Source organism: Cervus elaphus, chromosome 22 (assembly GCF_910594005.1).
Source record: "Cervus elaphus chromosome 22, mCerEla1.1, whole genome shotgun sequence".
NCBI lineage: Eukaryota > Metazoa > Chordata > Mammalia > Artiodactyla > Cervidae > Cervus > Cervus elaphus.
The window spans coordinates 26,185,506-26,211,226 of record NC_057836.1 but is presented as its reverse complement, the minus strand read 5'-3'; the positions used below and the strand labels follow the sequence as shown (position 1 = coordinate 26,211,226).

Here is a 25,721-nt window from a genome sequence, read left to right as displayed (position 1 = left end):
TCATCCTTTGAATTCTTTATTTCATATGCCCATTTCATCAGTTTTGAAATACAGGTTTAATATACATGTACTTACTCTTTTTAAAGATTTAAAATATGAAATGTTGAACAAATGTTACAAATTATAATAAAAATTTATGACAAAGTACTTCATGAATAAGACAAAGGAATTAAAAATTATGTTAAATGTCCTGTGTAAATACAAAACAAGAATAAAGAATATCAGTGGTATTAATATGCAGACTAGGTTTTCTCTAACTTAATTTCTCTGCTCCCCTCCCACTTAAAATCATAAAAGGATTCATTACAAATTGGAAGTACAGAATTTTTAGAAAATCATTGGATGATGAGTTGTATGATTCTCTTTACAGGTACAGATTACTCTTCAGCAGTCTGTAAGCCATTGAAAATGTAACTCCATAGCCAATGAAAAAAGCCAAAGCGCGATTTGGCTGGGGAAGGGGTGTCAAATACGCAATCGTGTGGTAGATTCGTGCTCCGACAAAGAGTCTGAAGTGCAGGATGGCTGTAGACAGGTCTGGACCACTCAAGGAATACAGAAGGCCAATACCAAGAAATGGCACAATGTTTTCAAGGTCATTCAAGTGGGCTCTGTGGAAAAAAAGATGACTTGTAAAACCCTAATTTCAAAATCAGCAGAAATACATTCACTTTTCCCTCTCTTCTGAAACTAAATAGAAGTGTTAATGGATCTTAAACATGCAAAGTAAGATTCATTTTATTTCTCTCAAATTCCCTTGCTTCCCTATCCACTTGGCTGTTATTTAGAATGACTCATTATTTTGTTTCTTCTATTTTCAGTGTATCTCAACATATAAGAAAGAAGGATTTTTGCACTTTCAAGAATATCAAAAGTGCATCTACATAATAAAACTCCCATCATTTTTATACATATAAAATATTTTTTCTTCTGAAATCTGTACAACAGCAATTCAAGATTCCTCTTATAAAAATTCTTCTTCCCAAAAGAAGAAAATCCCTTGGGTTAGTATCTTTCTTAAGAGCCCCCTCACTTGTGATAGGACGCAAAATGGTCACTGATACCACCCTTGCCCATTCACCCAAGCCACTAGGTTACCAGAAATCAATTTACCAATCTTAATATCAAGAATTTCACTTTCTCCACATACAGATAACAGAATATATAACTAGTCTTTCAAACATGGGAAAAATGTCAGCCAACCTATCCTAAAATTACAAAAGGAATTAGTTAGTAGTGATGGGGCAAAATATACACAAACATGATAGACAATAATAAAGGGAAAGTTATGCAGCCTAGATATGAATTTTATACCACAGCTAGAAGAAAACAGAAAGCATGGTTTAGACACAACTTTTTCTCCAATTCATGGCACCTCCAGCTAAGATCGTGAACACAAGGCACGTCAATTACTGGCGAGATTTTTTTAAAATATAAAGTGTATATTTATAAAAAATATATATTTTTATTTTTATAAATATATTTATAAAGTGCTTAATTCTCAAATCTGGTAACCCTGTTCCATTTTCCACAGTTAAAAACTGCTTAATAATCTAGACTATAAATTGAGATTTTGATAGAACTTGTAAGCTTTTGATACATATTTCAAAATGAAAGATAAAGACCTGGGTTCGATCCCTGGGTTGGGAAGATTCCCTGGAGAAGGGAAAGGCTACCCACTCCAGTATTCTGGCCTGGAGAATTCCATAGATTATGCAGTCCATGGGGTTGCAAAGAGTCGGACCCAACTGAGCGACTTTCACTTTCACTTTTTTCTTTTAGTCAAAAAAAAGTGTAATTACTAAATAATCTTTGCTCAAAGATCACCATTATCACCTCCTTTCCTTTCTCCTGTTTTCTGTAGATTATCTCTAAGGTCTCCTGACAAACAGAATAACAAAAAATAAAGGTATGCAGAAGGTAAGAGTAACTTGGATAAATAACAATTTTGAAAGATTTAAATAAACAACCACTTGTTCCTAAATAAAGCCGAGACAGAAAGGGTATGAGTGTTCTTGTTCCCTCTGTTTCATGGAACAAACCAAGGGTTACTGAAAGCGAGGTGGGCAAGAAAGGACAGAAACACTATTTTCTAGTAAAGATGAGCTCACATCACCAATTACATCAAGGGTATTTGTTTGGATCCTTTGAATTCTCCTGCTGGACCACAGATATTTCTTCACCTCCTATCTAGGCCGTGTTACTTCCTCCTTTACCATATTCTAAAAGGACAGACATTTTTAAAGTTGACAAAGAACCTAGAATGATGAGACCACGTAGAAATATGTTTGTGCTCAGTCGCTCAGCTGTGTCCAACTCTGTGACCCCATGGACTGCAGCCTGCCCATGGATCCTCTGTCCATGGGATTCTCCAGGCAAGAATACTGGAGTGGGTTGCCATTTCCTCCTCCAAGGGATCTTCCTGACCCAAGGATCGAACCTGTGTCTTTTGTCTCCCGCACTGGCAGGCAGATTCTTTACCACTGCATTACCTGGGAAGCCCCAAGTCTATATTAAACAATTGACAAATAGAATACAGTGTGAAAACAGAGGAGAAAGTCAAGGAAAATTAGGGGTAAAGAGCTCCAGTGGTGGGGGTTGGGGGAGGAAATTCAAGGGCAGGGGTTCCTTGGAACTCACTGGCCTCTCCATTTTTTCTGGCTTCCCTCTATTTATCTCTTTCATTCAGTTCTTTTTCCTTGCCCTCAACCCTCAAAATGGTCTCACAGTATTCCTCACTGTTCTAGTAAGGCCAGTTTTCAACAGAGCCTCACACTGTGTTAATTTATGCCTTCTTATATGCTCTCCTTTTTTTAGTTTTATTTTTTAACTTTTTGTTTTATATCGGAGTATAGCCAATTAACAATGTTGTGATAGTTTCAGGCCGACAGCAAAGGGACTCAGCCATACATACACATGTATTCATTCTCCCCCAAACTCCCCTCCCATCCAGGCTGCCACAGAATATTCAGCAGAGTTCCCTGTGCTCTATAGCAGGTCCTTGTTGGTTATCCCTTCTAAATATAACAGAGTGTACCTGTCGATCACTTCTTTTTAGACCCCAGTGTAGGCACACCCTCTCCCAGTGAGCATCTGCTTAGTTCAGTATCACCTTCCCACTGTAACCCTTTCTCTACTCAAACAACAGAATGCATCCTAAAGGAGCAGCTTCCTTCATTTCTGTGTCATTCCTAGATGGCTACCGAAATCTAGTAGCAGATGGACATCCGTCTTTATGTATGACCACTCTCTACCAGGGTCTATTACTTCCTCTCCATCATCCCATGTTCCCATGTCCTTCCTCTTTTGGGCAGATGCCCCTTGGTGCAAGCTTGTTCTGGACTGACCTTAACTCCAGCCCTGCTCTGTGCTCAAGATGCTTCAGAACCACTCGGATCTCAGCATCGACCGGACCTAAACCAGAGTTGTTATACATCACTGAAAACGGTCAGGGGGTGGCCAACCACAAAAGGAGCTTCACACCAGACTAGCTGACTCCTTTCTCTTACCCAAAGCTCTTCATGCTCAGCATGTAGCAGTGTGTTCAAGTTCCTGCAAGGAAATTTTTCCAAACTGCCATGATTTCACATCTCCTTTTTTCCTTCCAAATCCTAACAGTCTTCAACTTCCTCCCTTATGAAATATCCCCAAAGACCCTAGGAAGTTACACTGTTATCCTACTACTTAACATCTAATGGGAGATAGCTTTATATCATTCTTTAAGTACTACATGCACGTGAGTCTGCTTTTCCGCGGAAAAGTTATAAACCCCTCAAGGGCAGGAAGTCAGTCTTAAAGCCATTTTACAGTATCCCAATAAAAGAACTGACAGTGAGACACACAGTAATCTCTCAATAAATGCTTCATTCATGTATTGGGGCCAGAAAGGAATCATCTAGCTTTAAGTTTTATCCCATCCTCCACTTCTTTGAAGAATTCCCAGTGTGTATCAACTGGACCCCACTGAAGAGTCTCAATAAAGAGGTATTCTCTACCGTTGAAGGTAGCTTATTCTAAACATCTCTTCCTAAGTACTAAAACCCTTTTTTTCTCTTTTAAATGTTTCACCTTATTTCTTCAGCTGCCCTGGTTACCTTACAACTTTATCTTGTTGTAAGGAATGTACATGGGACTTTCCAGGTAGCTCAGTGGTAAAGAATTCGCCTGTCAATGCAGGAGATGCAAAAGACGTAGGTTTGATCCCTCGGTCAGGAAGATCCCCAGGAGGAGAAAATGGCAACTCACTCCAGTATTCTTGCGTGGAAAAACCCATGGACAGAGGACCCTGACGGGCTGCAGTCCATGGGGTTGCAAAGAGTTGGACATGACTGAGTAACTGAGTGTGCGCATGTGCATGCTCACGGGGAATGTATATAGCCTTGAATTCTTTCTAGAACAATATGGGATAGGATTAAATAAATGCATAATGTAAAAGGCTTTCTAATCATCACTGATTTCCCTGTGCCCAGAAAATAAATAACTTACTTTAGGCTACTTATCTTGACATTTCAACGCATATTACTTTATATTTTTAATTAAGGGTCCCATATGTGTAGTGTATATTTTCTCAATATTGCATGCCTAAAAGCATAACTTTCACGTCCTTTGTAGCCAAATTCAGTCCCTGTCACCAAAACATGCTAATAGAAACAATTTGATCATTACAAATAGAAGTAATGAAAAAGAAAAATTCTAGGTTAAAAATGGAGAGGGGAGATTGTGGAAACTCTTATTCTGAAAAGTATCTCCAAAAGTGATTTAGTAAATCACTTTGTTAACAGAACTGATCTGATCTCAAAAAATACACCTGGAAACTAGAAGCTTCTCTTTCCTGGAGATTCTTTCTTGCCACATTGAAAAGCCAGTGTCTGACCACCAGGGGGCGCTGTACACAGTCCCTGCACCTCCTCAAGGACACTCCTTTCACTACTAAGGGCAATTGTTCTTACTAAATTATTTGTTGTTCACAATCTGATGAGAAGGTTAGCTTAGGTAATGGCTTTCTCCTCTAGAAATATCATCCCATGGGCAAGGAGAGACCGAAGTAGGGGCTGAGAAGGGGGAGTGGAAGGCATCTAAAATCCCCAAATAAAATTTCTTTTGCTAAGCTTTCATGGGCATACTGTGGTCCATGGAATCACAAAGAGTCAGACACAACTTAGCCACAGAACAACCTGAAAAACAACAATATAAGTGTAAAGAGAGAAGTTCAGGAGTCCCCTGTGTCACCATCTTGACTGACCTCCCCACTGAAAAGTTTTTTCTATTGAGATTCTATTGCCAACCCATTTTCCTAACATGTGAAACACTGAAGTTATGTACCATCTTCATTTAGTATTTTCTAATGCACATCTACACTGTGGTATAATTCTAGACACATTTCACAGGATAAGCAAAATTATATAAAATTAAAGAAGCAGTGAGGAGTTTTCACAGCCATACTTAAACATGTAGATATTTAGTTTTGTGATGAATAGTTGAGATAGGAAACACCATGAATATATTTGACTACACTTCTACAATTTGGTGAGTATAAATAGATAATGAAATGGAGACTGAAAAAAAATTTACTTCTCTAATTCAGGTATCAGCTGCAGCATCTAATCCCTTTAGAATCAAGATCATATTTGCCTTATCACTTTTGATTCCCTGGAAAGTCTGAAAGTGAAGTTGCTCAGTTGTGTCTGACTCTTTGCAACCCCATGGACTGTAGCCTACCAGGCTCCTCCATCCATGGAATTTTCCAGGCAAGAGTACTGGAGTGGGTTGCCACCTCCTTCTCCAAAGTCTGAAGCCCCTCCAAAGATTTCTGCAGATTCCCTTATGGTATACAGTCTCAAGATTAACTTAGTCTTCAAACCTGCATTTATGCACATCTTCATATTCTTCATTTTGATATAAACTTGGCTCTTTCCTCAACTTTCTCAATAAATCAATTAGAAAATGTGGCTTAAGATTTGTTGTTGTTGTTGTTTAGTCAATAAATCATTTGCATGCATTAAAAGCTAAGTTGTTATCAACTTAAAATAGACTAGTATTAATATAAAACAGGATGTTTTACATAAGACTCAGGGTAACCACCAAGTAAAAACTCATAGTAGATACACAAAAGATAAAAGGAAAGCAATCAAAGCTTACCCTTAGAGAAAAATCACCAAGTCACAATGAAAGAGAAAGGAACAAAGGAATTCCAAAACAACTAGAAAAAAATTAACAAAATGGCAATAAGTACCTGAAGTGAAGTGAAAGTGTTAGTCACTCAATCATGTCTGACTCTTTGTGACCCCATGGACTACAGTCCACCAGGCCCCTCTGATCATGGAATTCCGCAGGCAAGAATACTGGAGTGGGTAGCCATTCTCTTCTCCAGGGGATCTTCCCAACCTAGGGATCAAACTCAGGACCGCTGCATTGCATGCAGATTCTTTACCATCTGGGACACCACGGAAGCATCAGAAATTACTTTAAATCAAAATGGGCTAACTTCTCCAATCAAACAAGAATGAGTGAACAGATAAAAATAAGACAAGACCTAACAATATGCGGCCTATGAAGAGTTAAGGACATAGATAGACACAAGGTGAAGGTGTGGAAGAAGATATTCCATGCAAATGGAAGCCAAAAGAAAGCTGAAAAACCTATACTTATATCAAAACAAACTGGAACAAGAGACAAAAAAGCTCATTATATAATGATAAAGGGGATCAAGGCATTAAGAGGACATAACATTGGTAAATATATATGCACCCAACATAGGAAACGTTAATATACAAAGCAAACAGTAACAGATCTGAAGGAGAAATAACAATACCATAATTATAGAGGACTTCAACATCTCATTTTCAACAGTGGATAGATCATCTAGAAAGATCATTTAGCTCAGACGGACCTAAAAGACATTTATAGAACTTTACATCCAACAGCAACAGAATACACATTCTTCCCAGGCACGCATGGAACATTCTCCAAGATAGATCATATCTTAGGCCAAAAAGCAAGTCTTAATAGATTTAAGAAGTGCAAAATCAAGCATTTATTCCAACCACAACAATGTGAAACTAGAAATCAATTACAAAAAGAAAACTGAAAAATTCACAAACAGGTCAAAGAAAAAACTCAAGAGAAATCAATAATATATTGAGACAGATAAAGATAGAAACAGAACATACCAACCTCACGGGGACTCAGCAAAGGCAATCTAAGAAGGAAGTTTATAGTGATAAACCCCCACATTTAAGATTGAAGTCTCAAATGAACAACCTAACCTGACGTATCAAGAAACTAAAAAAAGAAAAGCAAACTAAGCCCAAATTAATAAAGGAAAGAAATAACAGAGATCAGAATAGACACAAATGGAATAGAAACTAAAAATACAATAGAAAAGAATCAATGAAACTAACAGCTGATTTTTTGGAAGGATAAAATAGACTAACTTTACTGCTGCTGCTGTTGAGTCACTGAGTCTTTGAGTCCCCATGGACTGTAGCCCACCCAGGCTCCTCTGGCCATGGGATCTCCAAGGGAAGAATACTGGAGTGGGTTGCCATGTCCTTCTCCAGGGTATCTTCCAGACCTAGGGATTGAACCCAAGTCTCCTGCCTGGCAAATGGATTCTTTTCACTGAGTCACCTGGGGAAGACGAACTTTAAAACAGCATCAAAAAGAATAAAATGCTTAGGAATAAATTTAACCAAAGAGGGGAAAGATCTATTTACTGAAAACCATAAGATACTGATGAAAGAAATAGAAGAAATATAAATAAATGGAAAGATATTCTCTGCTCATGGACTGAAAAAATTAATGTTAACACTGTTAAAATGTCCACACAACCCAAAGTAATCTACAGATTTAATGTACTCCCTCTCAAAATCCCAATGGCATTTTTTGAGAATTTTTTTTAAAAAGTCCCCAAATTTGTGTGAAACCACAAATGACCCTGAATATCCAAGCAATCTTAAGCAATAAAAGCAAAGCTGGAGACTTCATACTTCCTGATTTCAAACTACATTACAAAGCTATAGAAATCAAGTCAGTATTTTTTTTGGCATAAAAGCAGACTCACAGATCAATGGAACAGAATAGAGAACCCAGAAATAAACTCATGCATGTATACTCAATTTTTTACACAGAAGCCAAGAATACACAGTAGGAAAGGGCAGCCTCTGAAGTAAATTGTGTCAGGAAAACTAGATTTCCACATGCAAACGAAACTGAACCCTATCTTATATCATACACAAAAATCAACTCAAAATGAATTAAAGACTTGAACATAAGACCTGAAACCATAAAATTTTCTAGAGGGAATATAAAGGTTGTAAGCTCTTTGACACTGGTCTTGGCACTGATATCTTTGGATTTGACACCAAAAGCAAAAAAAAAAAAACAAAGCAAAAATAAACAAGTGGGACTACATCAAATCAAAAAGCTCCTGCTCAGCAAAAGAAGCCATCAACAAAATTGAAAGAGAAGTTATGGAATGGGAAAAAATATTTGCAAAGCCCATATCTGATAAGCAGTTAATATTAAAAATATATAAGGAACTCACAATGTCATAGCCCCAAATTAATAGATAAACAAATAAAATAATCCAATTTAAAAAGGGAGACCCAAATAGTCATTTTTCCAAAGAAGACATCCAAATGGCCAAGAAGTACATGAAAAGGTACTCACCATCACTAATCAGCTGGGGAAATGCAAATCAAAACTAAAAATGAGTTATCACATTACACCTATTAGGATGGCTACTGTGAAAAAGACAAGAGTTAGCAAATACTTACCAGAATATGGAGAAAAGAGAACGCTTCTACATTGCTGCTAGGAATATAAACTGGTATAGCCACTATGGAGAACAGCTTGGAAGGTCCTCCCTGGCGGCTCAGATGTTAAAGAATCTGCCTGCAATGCGGGAGACTTGCATTCGATCCCTGGGTTGGGAAGATACCTGGAGGAGGGCATGGCAGCCCACTCCGGTATCCTTGACTGGAGAATCCCCGTGGACAGAGGTGCCTCGTGGGCTACAGTCCATGGGGTCACAGAGCTCGGACAGAACCGAGCAATTAAGTACAGCACAGCGTAGCACAGAACTTCCCTACCATTATCCCCAAAAGATTAGAATATTACTCGGTCTTAAAAAAAAAAAAAAAAGGAAATCTTGTCATTTGGATGAACCTGGAGGACATTATGGTGAATGAAATAACTAAGACAGAGAAAGATAAATATTGTATGGTTATCATTTATAAATGAGATCTACCGAAAGGAAAAAAGGCTGAACTCATAAGAAGAGAAAGTAGTCGTTGCCAGGGGCTAGGGGTCGGGGGAAATGTGGAGAGGTTGATAAAACAGTACTAACTGTCAGTTATAAGATGAACAGGGTCTGAGGATCTAAAGGGTAACACGCTGACTACAGCAGATAACACTGCATTGTGTAATTGTATAACTGAAACCTGGGGCTTCCCAGGTTTCACGGTGGTAAAGAATCGGCCTGCCAATGCAGGAAAGGTAAGAGATGGGAGTGCAATACCTGGGTCGGGAAGATCCCATGGAGTAGGAAATGGCAACCCACTCTAGTATTCTTGGCTGGATAATTCCATGGACAGAGGAGGCTGGCAGGTTAGAGTCCAGACATTACTGAGCAACTGAGCACATAGCACATATAACTGAAAGTTGCTATGAGAGCAGAATTTAAATGTTCTCACCAAAAAAGAGGGGAGGAGAGAAGAAATCTGAGAGGTGATGGATGTGTTAATTAATGAAACTCATTAATTAATGTCAACTAATTCAATGGAAGGACTCTGACACATATATGTGTATCAAATGAATGACATGGTACACTGCAAATGGTACACTTATAATTTTGGCAATTAAGTCTCAGTAAAGATGAAAGAAAAAGTTTGTAATTTACATCACTTTATGGCAAGGAATAAGAAATATACCTTCAGAACTAGAATTCAATGTGCTTTTAAAATAAGTTTATTAATGGTATCATTAGGAAGCTGGGTAGATGGTATCTTGGCTTATTGCTTTTCATTGTTCACTGAATTCTCTGTACATTAAATATAATATCTACAAAGGAGGGAGAGAGAGAGAAGATAGGGAGAGATTTCCCAAGTTCATACTTTCTATTTTATGCAAAAATACCTAGTTCTTCAAACTTTTACCCAAGCTGACAGTCTCACCTCTGGAGAAAGAGGACAAAAACTGCAAGAATCTACCGTCCTCGTTTCACCTCCTACCTGTCATTACTTTTGATAAATCCCTACACAGAACAAAGTCATTAACCCTAACAAAGTGCACAGAAAAGCTAAATTGGAAATACATGCAATCACAGTGATAGTTGGAGACTTCTAGATCGCTAATTTTCTATAATTATACAGAGTAGGTAAAATGATTGACTTTTCTTTTTCTTCAAGACCCCAACAGCCTCACTTGACTCTGAGACCAACATCTTGTGATCAAATGAGTCATTTCAGGAGACACTGGTTTACCTTCTAACACGTTCCACCCTGTCATCTGTCCGAAGATACTTCTTGGCATTTTCTCCTTTGCCAAAGCCTGCGCAGTCTTCAGGGTTGGCAAAAACCTATTCCAAATGCCGAGGGGAAAAAAAAAACCTGTTTCAAATACCAAATAACATGGGGGGTACTCTACCTGATATTCACCTTTTATCAGAAGAAATACAGGCATCCACGTCGGTCATTATAAAAAAAAAAAAATTGGGAGCTATAGATCAAACCCAGGGGTAGGAGAAAGCATGCAGATTCTCTGGTAGCTTAGTGGTAAAGAATCTGCCTGCTGACATAGGAGACACAGAAAATGCAGGTTTGATCCCTGGGTCCAGAAGATCCCCTAGAGTAGGAAATGGCAACCCACTCCAGTATTCTTGCCTGGGAAATCTCATCAACAGAGGAGTCTGACAGGCTACAGTCCATAAGGTAGCAAAGAGTTGGACACAATTGAGCACATACACACAGGAGAAAACATCTCTTCTAAAAACCTGACTTTTTAAGAACAGTGTAAAAAAAATTTTAAAGAGAAGCATAAAAAGAACTTATTAAATAAAAACCAATATATAAAAACAGTGAAAACAGGCAGCAAAACCAGAAAAAAGCATAATTCTGAGTCCTCATTAAAATAATAAAAAGCTATTATTATGGTGAACTGGCATTTTTTAATAGTAATATTGATGCACTTTTCCTTAAGAACATTGTTTCCAACTGATTGACTCATATGAAAGTCATAAGTTTATTTGCCAAAGATACCAGAGAACAGGCAAGCAGCATAAAAGAGTGGGGACAGTTTTGTACTTCGTTAGGATATGTGTGCCTCTTTTTCTTCTGAATTAACTAAAACTTTAGGTTGAACAATCCAGTGAAATATAAGAAGCTGAATTGCATTCCTATAAACACCAGGCACATGTTCCAGGACATATTTTCACATAGTCCTTCCTTTCATTATTATGCTCTTTGAAATGATTTCCCCATTCCCTGAAACTTGAAACATGCATTTAAAAATATTTATATTCCACTATTTAATGATTTATAATAAAGAAAAACATGAACTATAAAATTAGCCTTAATTTAAGCTGAGAAACTTCATAAATAATATAGCATTTTTCTTAATATGACATGAGCATTTATTTCAGATAAAGATGTTGAGGAGAACCGATCAGCTCTTGAGGGCAGATCTGTCTGTCTGGTTCTGAAATAAATGCATGGCACATACTGGATGTTCAATAAAGAGATTTTGAGTAAGTAAATAATGTATTACAATGGAAAGTGCTTGAAATAGGAGTTTAAAACCAATCTGAATTTGAATCCCAGCCTCAGCCTTGGTTGGTATGTAACTTTGGGAAAGCTACTTAACCGCTCTGATTTTGATTTCCTCATCCATAAAATGGGAAGAGTAACGCTCATCTCTCAGGATAATGCTAACAATTATGTAAAATGCTTCCATGACCTGACACACACAGTGTCACAGTGCCTAGCGTAGATCACTGGCACTTCACAAATTTGAATTCCCTTCCCCTTTTCTTCTAAGACAAGCAACGTTTCTGCTGTCCTTGATGCCACAGTATTTCTAGAGGACAGTGTGGATCTGGTGGTTGCTTGTTGTTTAGTCTCTCAGCTGTGTCTGACTCTTTGGAGACCCCATGGACCATAGTCCACCAGGTTCCTCTGTCCATGGGATTTCCCAGGCAAGAATACTGGAGTGGGTTGCCATTTCCTGCTCCAGGGGATCTTCCTGACTTAGGGATCAAATCCGCATTTCTTGTGTCTTCTGCACTGGCAGATGGATTCTTTACCACCTAGTCAAGACCTGCTAGAAGCAGCCACTTTATAGCCAGAGGCTCAAACACCTTGCCCTGTTAGAGGTTTACCTGTGTGGATATGTGCCCCATTAAAATGCAAACATCATTGGGAAGGAATGATACCTCAAGACAGTAATGAGGAAATACCTTAGGGAGGACTGTGACTTCTAAATAAAAGTAAGGCTCTGGAGGACTGAAACTCAGGACCGGGACCAAGAGACAGAAATGATGTTTTCCAGAAAGAAGTTGGTGAATAGGCATAGGAGTCACACCAGTGAAAATCATCTAATTTTGTAGCTTTGCTTTACCCACATCACTGTTATCACAAAACCTGCTTGCATACAGGTTGCGTGCTCAGCCGCTCAGTCGTGTCTGACTTTTTGTGACCCCCATGGACTATATAGCCTTCCAGGTTCCTCTGTCCATGGGATTCTGTAGGCTGGAGTACTGGAGTGGGTTGCTATTTTCTCCTCTAGGGATCTTCCCAGGCCAGGGATTGAATCCATGTCTCTTGTATCTCCTGCACTGCAGGCGGATTCTTTACTACTGAGCCATCAGGGAAGCTCTTCCCCTGTATATGGGTTATGTGTTTCAAAACTTTCTACCACCTTCCCCAAGCCTCCACTTTAAAAAAAAAAAAAATTCTTATAATGCTGGGTCGAAATACTATCCACTTAAGAAATCATAACCACACAAAATTCAAATGTCTTGTCCCAATCATAGAGACTCTATTAATAACAATAAGAACTTAATTCTGTGCCCTAAGGCATATCCCTGATCTGTAATACAGCTGAAAACACCAATATACTGTCTAGAAAGTGACTATTTTCTAAGCTCTAGTTAGCAAAATTAACTTCAAAATCACAAAGTTTCCTTGAAAAATCTGATACTTCAGAAATCTCATATGCTAACTGAACAATAAAAACAAACAAAAAAAATTTACTCATTTCTGGGAAAAACTACCTATTCTGTAAATATATCAGAACCACTCGAACGAAATGCCTGCATATTCATTTACAGTTTTAAACAATATGCCATTGGGCTTTACAAAAAAGAAAATTGCTTTTCAGAATCCCAACTGTTAAAACAAAATACTGCCTCCCATGTCTTACCTTTCTTGTCAATCTATAGAACGCAGTTGCAGTGCTCATAAACATCATTTTTGAAAGCACAATCGTTGTGTAGGAGGCAAAGGCCATGAATACTTCATTCTCCATTAGCTGCGAAAGGCTGACCATTTTTTTTATTTTGGTCTGGAACCTTAAAAAGATTTTAGACAAGATAGGAAAAAACAGACATAAACACCCCCAAATAACTTGATGGGCACTTGGTGTCCTGATACTGCAGCATTAACCATATTATTCTTAAAGATATTTTGGGTTATTTGAAGAAGAAATAATCATTTAGTTGTTTTTTTTTTTCTAATGAATAGTATCATTTTTTTTCTAGTTCTTTTTTCCCCATTTTAATCATTTATTTAAGTTACTCTTTTTATATAAGTCAAGAAATACATGTAATAGTCTTTGCTCTTATCCATGGTTTTCTTTGTTTTCATTTGCTTTTATTAGCGTATAGCCGCTTTACAATGTCATATTAATTTCTAGTGTACAGTAAAGTGAATCAGCTATACCTATGCAATATAGCCACTCTTTTTTGGATTCCCTTCCCATTTAGGTCACAACTAAGCACAAAGCAGAGTTCCCTGTGCTATAGAGGAGGCTCTCATTCATTAGTTATCTATTTTATACACGGTATCAATAGTGTATATATGTCAATCCGAATCTCCCAATTCATCTCACCCCCATCCCTAGTTTTTTTCTGGTTCTATATCATTAAGCTTGAACATACCAAACAAGCACTGTGTGCAAATGAAAATATAGGGGTTATCACAAGCAAATATACATAGGCAAATTTTGCTAAAGTTAGAATAAAATCATATTTTGCATCACGATGAGCCACAAATTGGACCCAAACCAGAATCCATGGATCTCTTTCAAAACATCAAACTATGCACATAGTAGTACCATTAATGTTTGAGTAGAAATACCTAAGTTCTAATACATGCCCTTCTTTATAAATCCAGTTCACGACCTTTTGTCATTTCAGTGGTAATCAAGATCTCAGACTCCAGAGTTTGAATTCCAGCCACATCATTTGGTTATTGTCTTTGATTGAGAGATTTAGTCTCTGTGAAACTGGATTTCTTCATTGGTAAGATAGGAATAGTTGTTCAGTTACCTAGTCATGTCCAACTCTGCAACCCCATGGACTGCAGCATGCCAGGCTTCCCTGTCCTTCACCATCTCCCGGAGTTCACTCAAACTCAGGTACACTGCATCGGTGATGCTATTGAACCATCTCATCCTCTGTCGCCCCCATTTTCCTCCTACCTGCAGTCTTTCCAAGCATCAGGGTCTTTTCTAATGAGTCGGCATCTCCCAACTTAGTGGGTTACTGTCAGGATTTAAGTGAGATAATGTGTGGAACATACCTAGCACATGCCAGGCCCATGAAAACCCTCAATAAAACTGATTAGCTCCTCATCATGATCATCACTATCACCACGACCAGGGTCATCATTCACACCAACACAAGTGAAGAGGGTGAAACAGGATAATGGAAACATAAAATAAAAGGTGTGCAAAAGTAAATAAATAAATAAAAAGCTTGCAAACGTAGGGGAGAAATAGGTATTCATGATACTTTTGTAGAAGGGACAAGGGGAGGAGGATTAGCTTTACAAAACTCTTCAGGTCACTTCACATTCTATATTTACTCCCATTGAAAAGCTGTCAAGAGTAAATGGAATGTGACTCCCTGAATCTAAAGTTGGAAGAATAACTGGAGAAGTGCTCAGGAGGAGGAAGAAGAGGTACACAGATGACACTCAAATCCAAGTGGGTAAGAATTTAGGGAAAAGCTGAAATTCGGCACTATCTGACATTCTTTTTAACCTCCTCTGTTCTATTATCAGCCCCACTACCTACATCTTCTCTTTCTTCCACATAAACACACATCTTTTATCAAGAGTGCATGTATGCATGCATGCTAAGTCGCTTCAGTCATGTCCAACTCTCTGCAACCCTATGGACTATAGCCCGCCAGGCTCCACTGTTCATGGGATCCTCCAGGCAAGAATCCTGGAGTGGGTTGTTGTGCCCTTCTCCAGGGGATCTTCCCGACCCAGGGATCAAACCCACGTCTCTTATGTCTCCTGCATTGGCAGGTGGGTTCTTTGCTACTAGTGCCGCCTGAGAAGCCCATCTTTTCTCATACCCAAGCTTAAACACCATTTTACTGCCTTAGCATGGAGTGTTGTCTCTTGTAGACATATCTGTTCCTGCCTTTAAAACTCAACCCCTGCATGCAACCTATTTAGAGCAATTATTCTAATCATTCTACCCATCTACCAATAATCTATAAACCTATATATCTTTCTAGACTCTGCTACTGGTCATTCAGTTGTCTGTATGTTACTGTTGAATGTGACATGTCTATATATATATGTCTATATATATATAATACATATATATTTAATTTTATAAGAATTGGCTATATTATACCATATACTTTATGTGCATTAGCTTATATAATTTCTATAACTATGAGACTATAGTCCTCATGAGTATATCTATTCTACAGATGAAATAAATGGAAATTACAGATATTGAGCAGCCACACTGGGACAGGAACCCAAGTCTCTGATCCCACATCTCATATACCAACCACACTGCACTGTCTCCTTCAAGAGACTGCAAACTGCTTAATTCGGATTCAACTAACATTGAGTGATTGCCTACCCTGCACCTACCCTACACCTGCACCAGTGCCAGCACCCATTCCACCAGTTATCTTCCTTCTTCCAATTATGCTACAAGGTAAGTATTAGCCCCATTTTGGAAATAAAAACCCAAAGCTTCCTAAGCAATCTCTATTTTGAAAGGTAGGCTAAAAATAGCTTCCTTGGGTTCAGGCAAATAGAAATGTATGGTTAACCCTTGAACAACACAGATCTGAACCATGTGGATGTACTTATATTTGTATTTTTTTCCACACTAAATACCAGAGTGGTACACAATCAGTAGTTGGTTGAATCTGCAGATGCAGAGCCATGGATACTGAGGAACTGTGTATAAGGAGGAGGTGACTATAAGTTATACATGGATTCTCATCTACCCATAGGATAGGCCCCCAACCCCCATGATGTTCAAGGATCAGCTGCATTTAGTTTAAACACTCACTCACACACACACAGTAGCAAATTAATCCACTTCCACAGGTCAGTAGTCCTGAAAGCAAGTATGACAGATTCTGCCAGCTAAAGACTGTCACTTGCCATCTGATTCTATGAGAATCTTTATCATGCCCTGAAAGGAGTTCAGAGTTAATCAGAAAGAAGTCACCCTGTGTTCTAGGAAAACTGGATAAACTGGCTTTCAGATAGTTAGACATTTTCCGGGAGAAATTTTTATGAGCCAAATTTCTTGCATCTTCTTATACCTAGAAAAGCACTAAAATCATTAATGGAAAAACCTATTCCTCATAACCAGCAGCAACCTTCTACCAAGATCTGGGTTTGATTGCACATACCCCCTTTACCAAATTCATTTATATACTGACTTCCCTATCTACCTTTTTAGAGAAGTTCCTCAGCTTTAGAGAAGCTAGCTGAGGGGCTGTCTCCTAGGCTACAGTCCTCAGTAAGCCTCAACAAAAACTGAACTCATAGCTCTCACATGATGTTTTTTTCAGTCCACATTTCTCAGGGCAAAATAATATTATACTTTTAGTAACATTTTTAAAGATTTTTTTTTTATGTGGATTTTTTTCCCCCAACTGTTGCTGTGCAAAAAACCAATTGTTAAAACACCGGTTCTGTTTTATGAGGTTTTTTTTTTTGGCCACCAAGGCATGTGAGATCCTAGTGTCCCAACCCCAACAGGGATCAAACCCACACCTGCCTACATGGGAAGGTCTCAACGGGCTAGACTGCCAGGAAGCCTCCACCCCTTGCTTTTTGCAACATTTAATGTATCTACTATTGTTCTAGTCACAAATAAACTGCATTCTTCTCCATCATTGAATTTAGAGTAATTAGCTTAATTACTAAGTCCCTAAGCCCTATGCCTCTGGACAAAGATCTGAAGAAACACAGCAGGGAGGTTAATTTTAAAAAAAAGAAAACAACTTAAGAAAATTTATCAAGTAGGAGGTGCTACTACCCAACCCTAGTTTTAAAAGTCAACAGGTTTCTCTAGGTCTTCACCAATGTTCTCAGAATGAAATGCATTTACCAGAAAGAAAGAAAAGTTGAGAGGATGGTTTTCTCTCAGTGAACATGGGTATTGGAAGAGTAGAGAAAAAGTAGAAGACTTTCAGACTGTTGCTGGGAAAAGAACACAAAATCTTGAGCAGTTGGGGACAAAGGTCAACGGCAGGATTTTTTTTTTTTTTCCTCTAAATGTGAACAACACACAAAGTGTACTTCACAGAGAGAATTTCTTAATCACCAAGAATGTGGCTTAGCTCTTCCAGTCTGTGGTTTTGGGAAATGGCCAATACTGAGCTCCTGATACAGCATTCTGTGGGCCCACAGATCGCCTCTCAGGATAGACGTGGTCCACTCCCAGCACATCTGAGGGTGTGGTAAGCAGAGCTAAAGGTAAGACATTAAGAAATAGGAGTCATTTACAGCATGAAATTAGGCGCCGCTAATCTACAGGTTTTTTTTTTTCCAAGGTTTATTTGTCGATAAGCTGCCTTGAACTTGCATCATGTCCTTGCACTGCATTCCAAAAAGAAGTTACTAGAAGCTTGGTTCAGGAAAGATCATCGAGAGAGGAAAGCAGTACAGCAGTAATAATAATTCAGAGGTTAAAGTGTTCAGTGATTTGAGTAGTCAAGGAATGCAGTAGAAATTATCTCAGAAAAGTAAGCAGAGCAAAACATGAAACTTGGTGATGAGTTATAGGAATTATTCCAGTGATGAGTTCTATTTGGACAGTGTGTTGTCCCTTTCATTGTCCAACACTGGTTGGCATAATAGAGAATATATCTACCTATCTCACCAGAGAGGGGGACTCAATCACCTAATGTGGAGGGGGTGCTTTTACAAAGGACAAAGACAGACTCCAGAACTAGACGTAGTGGATCCAATTCTGTCATTTACCAGCTGTCATTAACTAATCTTCCCTGAAACATGAGGTTAATAAAACCTCCTACCTCACAAAACTCTTGGGAGCATTAAGTGAATAAAGCATAAAGTGGGGAGTCTGGGAAAGAGTGGATGCATGCTTATGAGTGGCTGGGTCCCCTTCTCTGTTCGCCTAGAACTGTCGCGGCATTGTTAATTGGCTATGCCCCAGTACAAAATAAAAAGTTTAAAATAAAAAAAAAGAAAGGCAGTGGGACCTGGTAAGTGCTAGGTAAGTATTTGGTGAATAAATAAGCTCTTACCTTGGCACTGTTCTGGCACTGAGGATACAATTTCAGAGTTTTCAAAGGCCATAGCATTATCTCTGAGAGCTTGGAGAAATTCAAGTAGAGCAAATGATATTTGTCACTACCTTGAACATATAATGAAACTGAGACCCAGAGAGGCAGAATTAGTAATCTGACCCAAATTCACAGTGGAGGGCCCAAGACCGGAACCCAGTTTTCTCTGATATTGAAGCTGTAGGCTATCCACCATCAAGGCAAAGAATTCTGGACTACCCTGGTCTTCTGGGGAATTCTTTGCGTCAAATCCCTTTCCTGTCTTATCCCCCTCACCCTCCCCCAAGAATCCCACCCCCACCCCCTTATTGTCTATCACAGTTTAGTGATAGAAACCATTTATTAACTGAGAAATAGTCCTCTTCTCTTTATAGGCTCTTGGCCAAAAAGAGCAAAGTTACTTATTTATGGCGGCCTTTCTCCATCAATATTGTGCAACACATAGAAAATGTGAGCACACATTCCCATGGTCATGACTCTGCAATTTCAGACCTTCTTAAAGCAACAGAACACTGCCCATGAGATAAAGAGAAAAGACAATTCAGTGGTCTCCTTGCTGTTTGTGAGTTCTAGAATTTACTGAATAGACTGAGTGACTGTGGACACGGCCCCCTATGCTTCAGGGGCCAGGTGTTGGGGTGGGGGTGGGGGAGATGCTGCTGGTTGTGGGGGGAAGGGGACTATGCTCAGGAAACTATGCTGACCTCCTTTTCCAGTCTCAGCATTTAAGAAACTCCACTCTCAAACAAACCCTCAGAAAAACCGCCCTTGCCACAGAAAGTAATATTCAAATTTGGACCGATTTGCTATTTTTCAAGATGGCCAAAGATGGTCAACCACACACACACAGAGGCTTCTTACTTTGGAAACCTCAGAAGACAGCAAAACTCAATACCAGCCTAATTCCCAGGGAATACAAAAGGTGTGTCTACTTCGGTATTCACAGCAGGGTAGGGCTCTGAGAACACTGGGCTGGCCTGGTTTAAAGCCTGTTAGCTGGGGGCCTGAACAAGTTTCCAAAAGCTATTCAACCATGTTTGATGACAGCCCACTTGGCACTTTCTTAGAGAGTAAACAGCAGAGGGAAAAGGAGAAAATAAAAAGTGGTGTCGGGACTACCAAAAGATCTTGTGACTATTTCAAAGAATGCAGCAGAGAGAGAGAATCTGCAGGCACCCTGACCCCCAACGCCCAAGTCCAGCGATGGCAGTCACAGATGAGGCCTTAACTCCCAGGGAAGGGTTCCTCGCTCCTCTCTCCTCTACTCCTTCCACACGCTTCCACCTGCAGTCTGGGCGCCCTCCTCTCCAGAACCCTCCCAGGGGGTGTGATCCTTAGCTTTCCTGTCATCTAACAGGATCTGATTCAGATCCTGCTGCACTTTGTTCATTATTTCTATTATTTTTACCTTGCTGATGTTTCTCTGGCCTGTCAAAGTGAACCAAGAGAGGCAAGTTCTATCTTTCAGGAGATGCAAAGTCCAGTTTGTCCTGGATCTCAGAGGTTCTGCAGGATTTTACACCCTTAGGATGAACAGAAGTTGCTTAAACTGCAGCCATTCCTCAATTACTGTTACTTGAGCTCACGTTTTACTCCCCCAAAGCTCAACGGGCGCCCTTTCCAAGTGGATGCTCCCTTGGCTTGAGAATTCAAAGTGGGTAAATCATCACTTAAACACAAAAAGACTTATTCTCTCAAGTTGTATTCCTGGAGTTTGACAGTTTATCTACGGGGCTGGGGGGTAAAGGAATGAAACTCCCTTTTAAAAGTAATGGATTGAGAAGCAAACTGTTAGCGGTTACTCTGTGCAAACAAGTTTCAGGTCGGCAGAGATCCCCCGAGCCTGCACCTGCCACCCCGGCCCCCTTCCTGCCGCCACTCTCTTTCTGCTTACCCTCTGCTTACAGACCACTCCCGAGTAGGTGCTGTGAATCCGAGCAGGAGAAAGACCGCGAACCGGTCCCAGGAGCGGGTCGCTCGGGAGCTGTGGGAATTTCACTGCACGGGGCTGGCGGGACATCTCAGAGGCCACGCCCCCTCTGGTTAATTTCCTCCGCTTTTGGCTCTGGGTAGCTGAAAGCACAAAGGCCGACCTCGCCAAACCCCTCCCCTAAATCGCCTGATTTTTCTCTCGCGGAGTAACCCCCGCCCACCGGTTGCGCTTTCTGAGCTCTTTCTTTTCCGTGCTGGCTGAAGCTCTCAACCCCAAAGGCCGTTTGCCCGCCTGCGCCTGGGGACCTTTCAAGTTTATGTAGCCGCAATTTTTAAAGGTCTCAGTGTTGAAACCACTGAAAGCTCTAGAGAAGGTTTAAATCTAGGGGGCGGGGCAAGGAAGGGACCTGATTAGAAGTCGCTGATACTTCTGTTGAACTTTGCTTTCCCTGCTTCTAAAGGCTGGCACTGACAACAATGTAACCTTTGGCGTAGATTACCTAAAAGTCTTCCAAATCCGTGATCCTGGACAATTTGCTTCCCCACTCTGAACCCTTTCTGTTCAAAGTCCAAAATGGCACTGGAAGAAGTTAAACTGGGTCAGTACTTACACACGGAGAAGGCGATGGCACCCCACTCCAGTACTCTTGCCTGGAAAATCCCGTGGACGGAGGAGCCTGGTGGGCTGCAGTCCAAGGGGTCGCTAAGCGTCGGACACGACTGAGCGACTTCACTTTCACTTTTCACTTTCATGCACTGGAGAAGGAAATGGCAACCCACTCCAATGTTCTTGCCTGGAGAATCCCAGGGACGGGGGAGCCTGGTGGGCTGCCATCTATGGGGTCGCATAGGGTCGGACACGACTGAAGTGACTTAGCAGCAGCAGCAGCAGCAGTTCTTACACAGATTAGTATAGCTTTTGTAAGGACTTAAGGGGAGTGTTTAAGAAAGGTGTAGTTATTACAATACCAATATCTAGGCTGCAAGGAGATCAAATCAGTCAATCCTAAAGCAGATCACAGCCCTGAAAATTCACTGGAAGGACTGATACTAAAGCTGAAGCTCTAATACTTTGCCACCTGATGTGAAGAGCCCACTCATTGGAAAAGACCCTGATGCTGGGAAAGATTGAGGGCAAGAGTAGAAGGGGACAGCATAGGGTGAGATGGCTGGATGGCATCACCGACTCAAAGGACAAAGCTTGAGCTAACTCCAGGAGAGAGTGAAGGACAGAGGAGCCTGGTGTGCTGCAATCCATGGAGTCGCAGAGTCTGACACAACTTAGCGACTGAATGACAGCATCTCAAGCCTCCTTGTCCCACAACAGTATTTATGGATGTAACTTCAGTCAACTACACATTGGCACTTATCATCTATCTCTACAAGAATTAAATATGTGCTACTGCAGCTGCTGATTTTCAACACCTGCCAAAAAGAGTTCAGAGTGGAGCAGAAATGAGGCACTCTGGCTGGATGTGGGGACAGGACGAGGCAGGGCAAGAAGTACCGGCAGAACAGGTCTTCAGATATGTATTTTCAGGAGGTTAATTTATGAGCCCAATTCTTGTATCTTCTCATATCTAGAAAAACACTAAAATCCTTCATGGTGACATCTGCTCCTTGTGACTAAGAAAACTTCTGCCAGAAAAAAAAAAAAAAAAGTGATTGATTGCATATACTCCCGCTTCACCAAAATCACGTGTATATTGACCTTTCCCCCTGCCTCTTTGGAACAGTTTCTTAGAGCTGTCTGAGGTGCTGTTTTCCCAGGCTGCAGTCCTCATTTTGCCCCAAATAAAACATAACTCACAACTCTCACATTCTGCATTTTTTTAAAAGTCAACACTCCCGTGGCTTTATCGAAATATGTTTAAGGGTTTATGTTTTCCATCTATGTTACTTCTCATGTGCTCATACCTGTTACACGTTTACCACATGCTGTGTGTAGTGTACTTCCTTTTTTTGACCTCATTTTACCTCCTTTTGGCTTTAAAAGCTGCCTCCAGGACTAGCTGACTAAGATTTGATGGACAAATCCATATTCTATCAAAAAAGGAAGTAAGATTTACCAGTTTGCTCTAGGAAGCAGAACTTAATCACAGGCCCGAGAACACTTTCTACAGAAGTATATCAGTAGAAGAATTAGAAAGTCTAGCATCAGCAGACAGTAGTGCTGCACTTTCATTGTCTGAGTCTCTTGAAAACTACATATATTTATTCTATCTCAGTCAAGTACACTGGAACTTGGCTGTGACGCTCACTGGAATCAGACAGAATTTGAGATAATTCTGAATTCTTGTCAAGGGATTTTAATACTACAAGTATTTAGAAGACTCTTTTCATTTATTAGGAGGTAAAATGTCTCTAATCTTATGGATAACATTACAGAAAAAGGTACAGAGAGCTATTATTTAAATAATTTGTTATGCAGAATTCCAGTTGAGCGGTTCTAACAAGTGTTTGAAATGATCACCAGACTCATCTGGTGCGCTAATTATAAAATGAATTCAAACTATTAATCAATCAGTGAATAAGTACTGAGTTCCTATTATCAATAAATCATGTACAATTATTGCCTATCTGTTATATATATGACATTGTCTTTGGTACAATAATCAACTATTGACTATAAAGAATTAATTTGATAGATAGTTATGAAATGAATACAGGGCACTTGGTTTGATGCTAAGATTTGAAACTAAGATATGTGTATTAGTTGCTCAGTCATGTCCAACTCTTTGCGAGCCCATGGACCATAGCCTGCCAGGTTCCTTTGTCCATGGAATTCTCCAGGCAAGAATACTGGAGTGGGTAGCCATTCTCTTCTCCAGGGCATCTTCCCGTCCCAAGCATCAAACTTGGGTCTCCTGCATTGCAAGAAGATTCTTTACCATCTGAGCTACCAGGGAAGGCTCATGAAACTAAAATAAATGACATCAAATAATTGTGCTCCAGGAGTTTGCAATCGAGTAAAAACAGTAGCCAAAAGTAAGAAGCTGCTACTAAACCAAAGGATGAAGAATTTCAATTTAAAGATGAGAATGATAATTGGGGTATGATCTAGGGTAGTAATAGCTTCCCTTGTAGCTCAGCTGATAAAGAATCTGCCTGCAATGCAGGAGACCTGGATTTGATCCCTGGGTTGGGAAGATCCCCTGGAGAAGGAAAAAGCTACCCACTCCAGTGTTCTGGTCTGGAGAATTCCATGGACTGTATAGTCCGTGGTGTTGCAAAGAGTTGGACTTGACTGAACGACTTTCACTCACTCACTCACTAGAGTAGTAATAGGAAAAATGTTATGAAAGAATTTACACTTCTACTCATCTCTGTTGCATGCTCTTAAATGAGTGAGGAAGAGAAAGTTATTTTTTAGCTTGTTTTAGTTTAAGTAAAGGGAAGGGTTCAAACTCTGAACCCTTCTGCTCACCACCGTTTTAAGCCTATAATGAGATCTTTCAGGGAAACTCAATCCAAGGTTCAAGACAAGTAATTCCACAGTAAATATTAAAACAGTTTAAAAGGTCACTGATGTGGAGTGGAGAGAGCAAAGGTCATTCAGCAAAGAGTAGCTGCTACAACAAAGAAAAGGGAGATCAAATCAGAACGATCTGGAAGAATAAAGCATTAGAAATCTAATAGTTCTTGCCTTAAAAAAAAAAGAACAGACAAATGAAAAATGTCAGAAAGTATTGCTATCACTGCTAGACTAGGCTTCACATAAATGGGAAGGAATCAGATGCCCGTCACTCCTTTTGATTCTCTTGGACCTTTGTTTATTCTCTAATCCATACAGTAGCTGCCTCTGCAAATCTGAAACTAAGGATATAGACTGTTCTTGGAGATTTCAGTAAATATATGTGAGAACACGGCTTAAGATGAAGGGAAGCAAAAAGTGAAAGATAAATAAGCAGCATTCTAAACTTACAAAGATTATTTTAGAATTATAATACACTTTTTAAAGGTACTGTGTTGTTGTTTAATCGCTAAGTCATGTCCAACTCTTTTGAGACCCCATGGACTCTACCCACCAGACTCCTCTGTCCCTGGCATTTCCCAGGGAGGAATACTGGAGGGAGTTGCCATTTCCTTCTGCAGGGGATCTTCCCTACCCAGGGATGGAACCCACATCTCCTGCATTGGCAGGCATGTTCTCTACCACTGAGCCACCAAGAGAGCCCCTTTTAAAGGTATACTAGATTGTTCATCTCTCCCAACAACCCTATAAGAGAGTTTTTATTTTTCCTATTTTACAGTCACTGAGGTCCAGAGGAGTTTGAAAATTGTGTTAACTTTTAATATAAAATCTGAACCTAATACCTGCTGGAGTTAAAATTAGCCACAAAAACAGAACTAAAAAATGATGAAACTCATGAAGGTAATCAAGAGAATATGGTAAAGGTTTAGGATAAACAAGTGGGCCAAAAGAACAGAAAGGAATCTAGAAATAGAATCACACTTAGTTGGTCAGTTGATTTTTCAGGACATTGTACACTGTGCCAAGTTCTTCAGGCAAGTCTGACTCTTTGTGATCCTATGGACTGTAGCCCACCAGGCTCCTCTGTCCATGGGATTCTCCAGGCAAAAATACTGGAGTGGGTTGCCATGTCCTCCTCCAGGGGATCTGCCCAACCCAGGAGTGGAACCCACGTCTCTTGAGTCTCCTGCATTGGCAGATGTGTTCTTTACCACTAGTGCTAGATTTTCAGCAAAGGTTCCAAAGCAATGCAATAGAGAAAGGAAAGTTTTCAATAAATGGAGCTGGAACAATTGGATAGCCACATGGGAAAAGAGGAGCTTCAACCCCCAGCGCACACTGTACATATAAAAATAATTCAAGATAGATCATAGATTTAAAAGCTAGTAATATCCTGGAGAAGGAAATGGCAACCCACTCCAGTATTCTTGCCTGGAAAATCCCATGGCTGGAGGAACCTGGTAGGCTACAGTCCATGGGGTCCAAAGAGTTGGACATGACTAAGCACCAAAA

The 25,721-nt window shown here is 39.9% G+C and overlaps 1 protein-coding gene across 1 annotated transcript; it reads right to left on the bottom strand.

Annotated features, from left to right (window-relative positions):
* Positions 1–20,852, bottom strand: MGST1 (microsomal glutathione S-transferase 1). Its single transcript, XM_043881591.1, has 4 exons — positions 20,697–20,852; positions 13,420–13,567; positions 10,485–10,579; positions 1–611 (listed from the first exon to the last, which is right to left on the bottom strand). Exons 2-4 carry the CDS (start codon positions 13,543–13,545, stop codon positions 365–367), a joined length of 468 nt encoding a protein of 155 aa, XP_043737526.1. The 5' UTR covers positions 13,546–13,567; positions 20,697–20,852; the 3' UTR covers positions 1–364.
* Between the last annotated feature and the right edge of the window lie 4,869 nt (positions 20,853–25,721).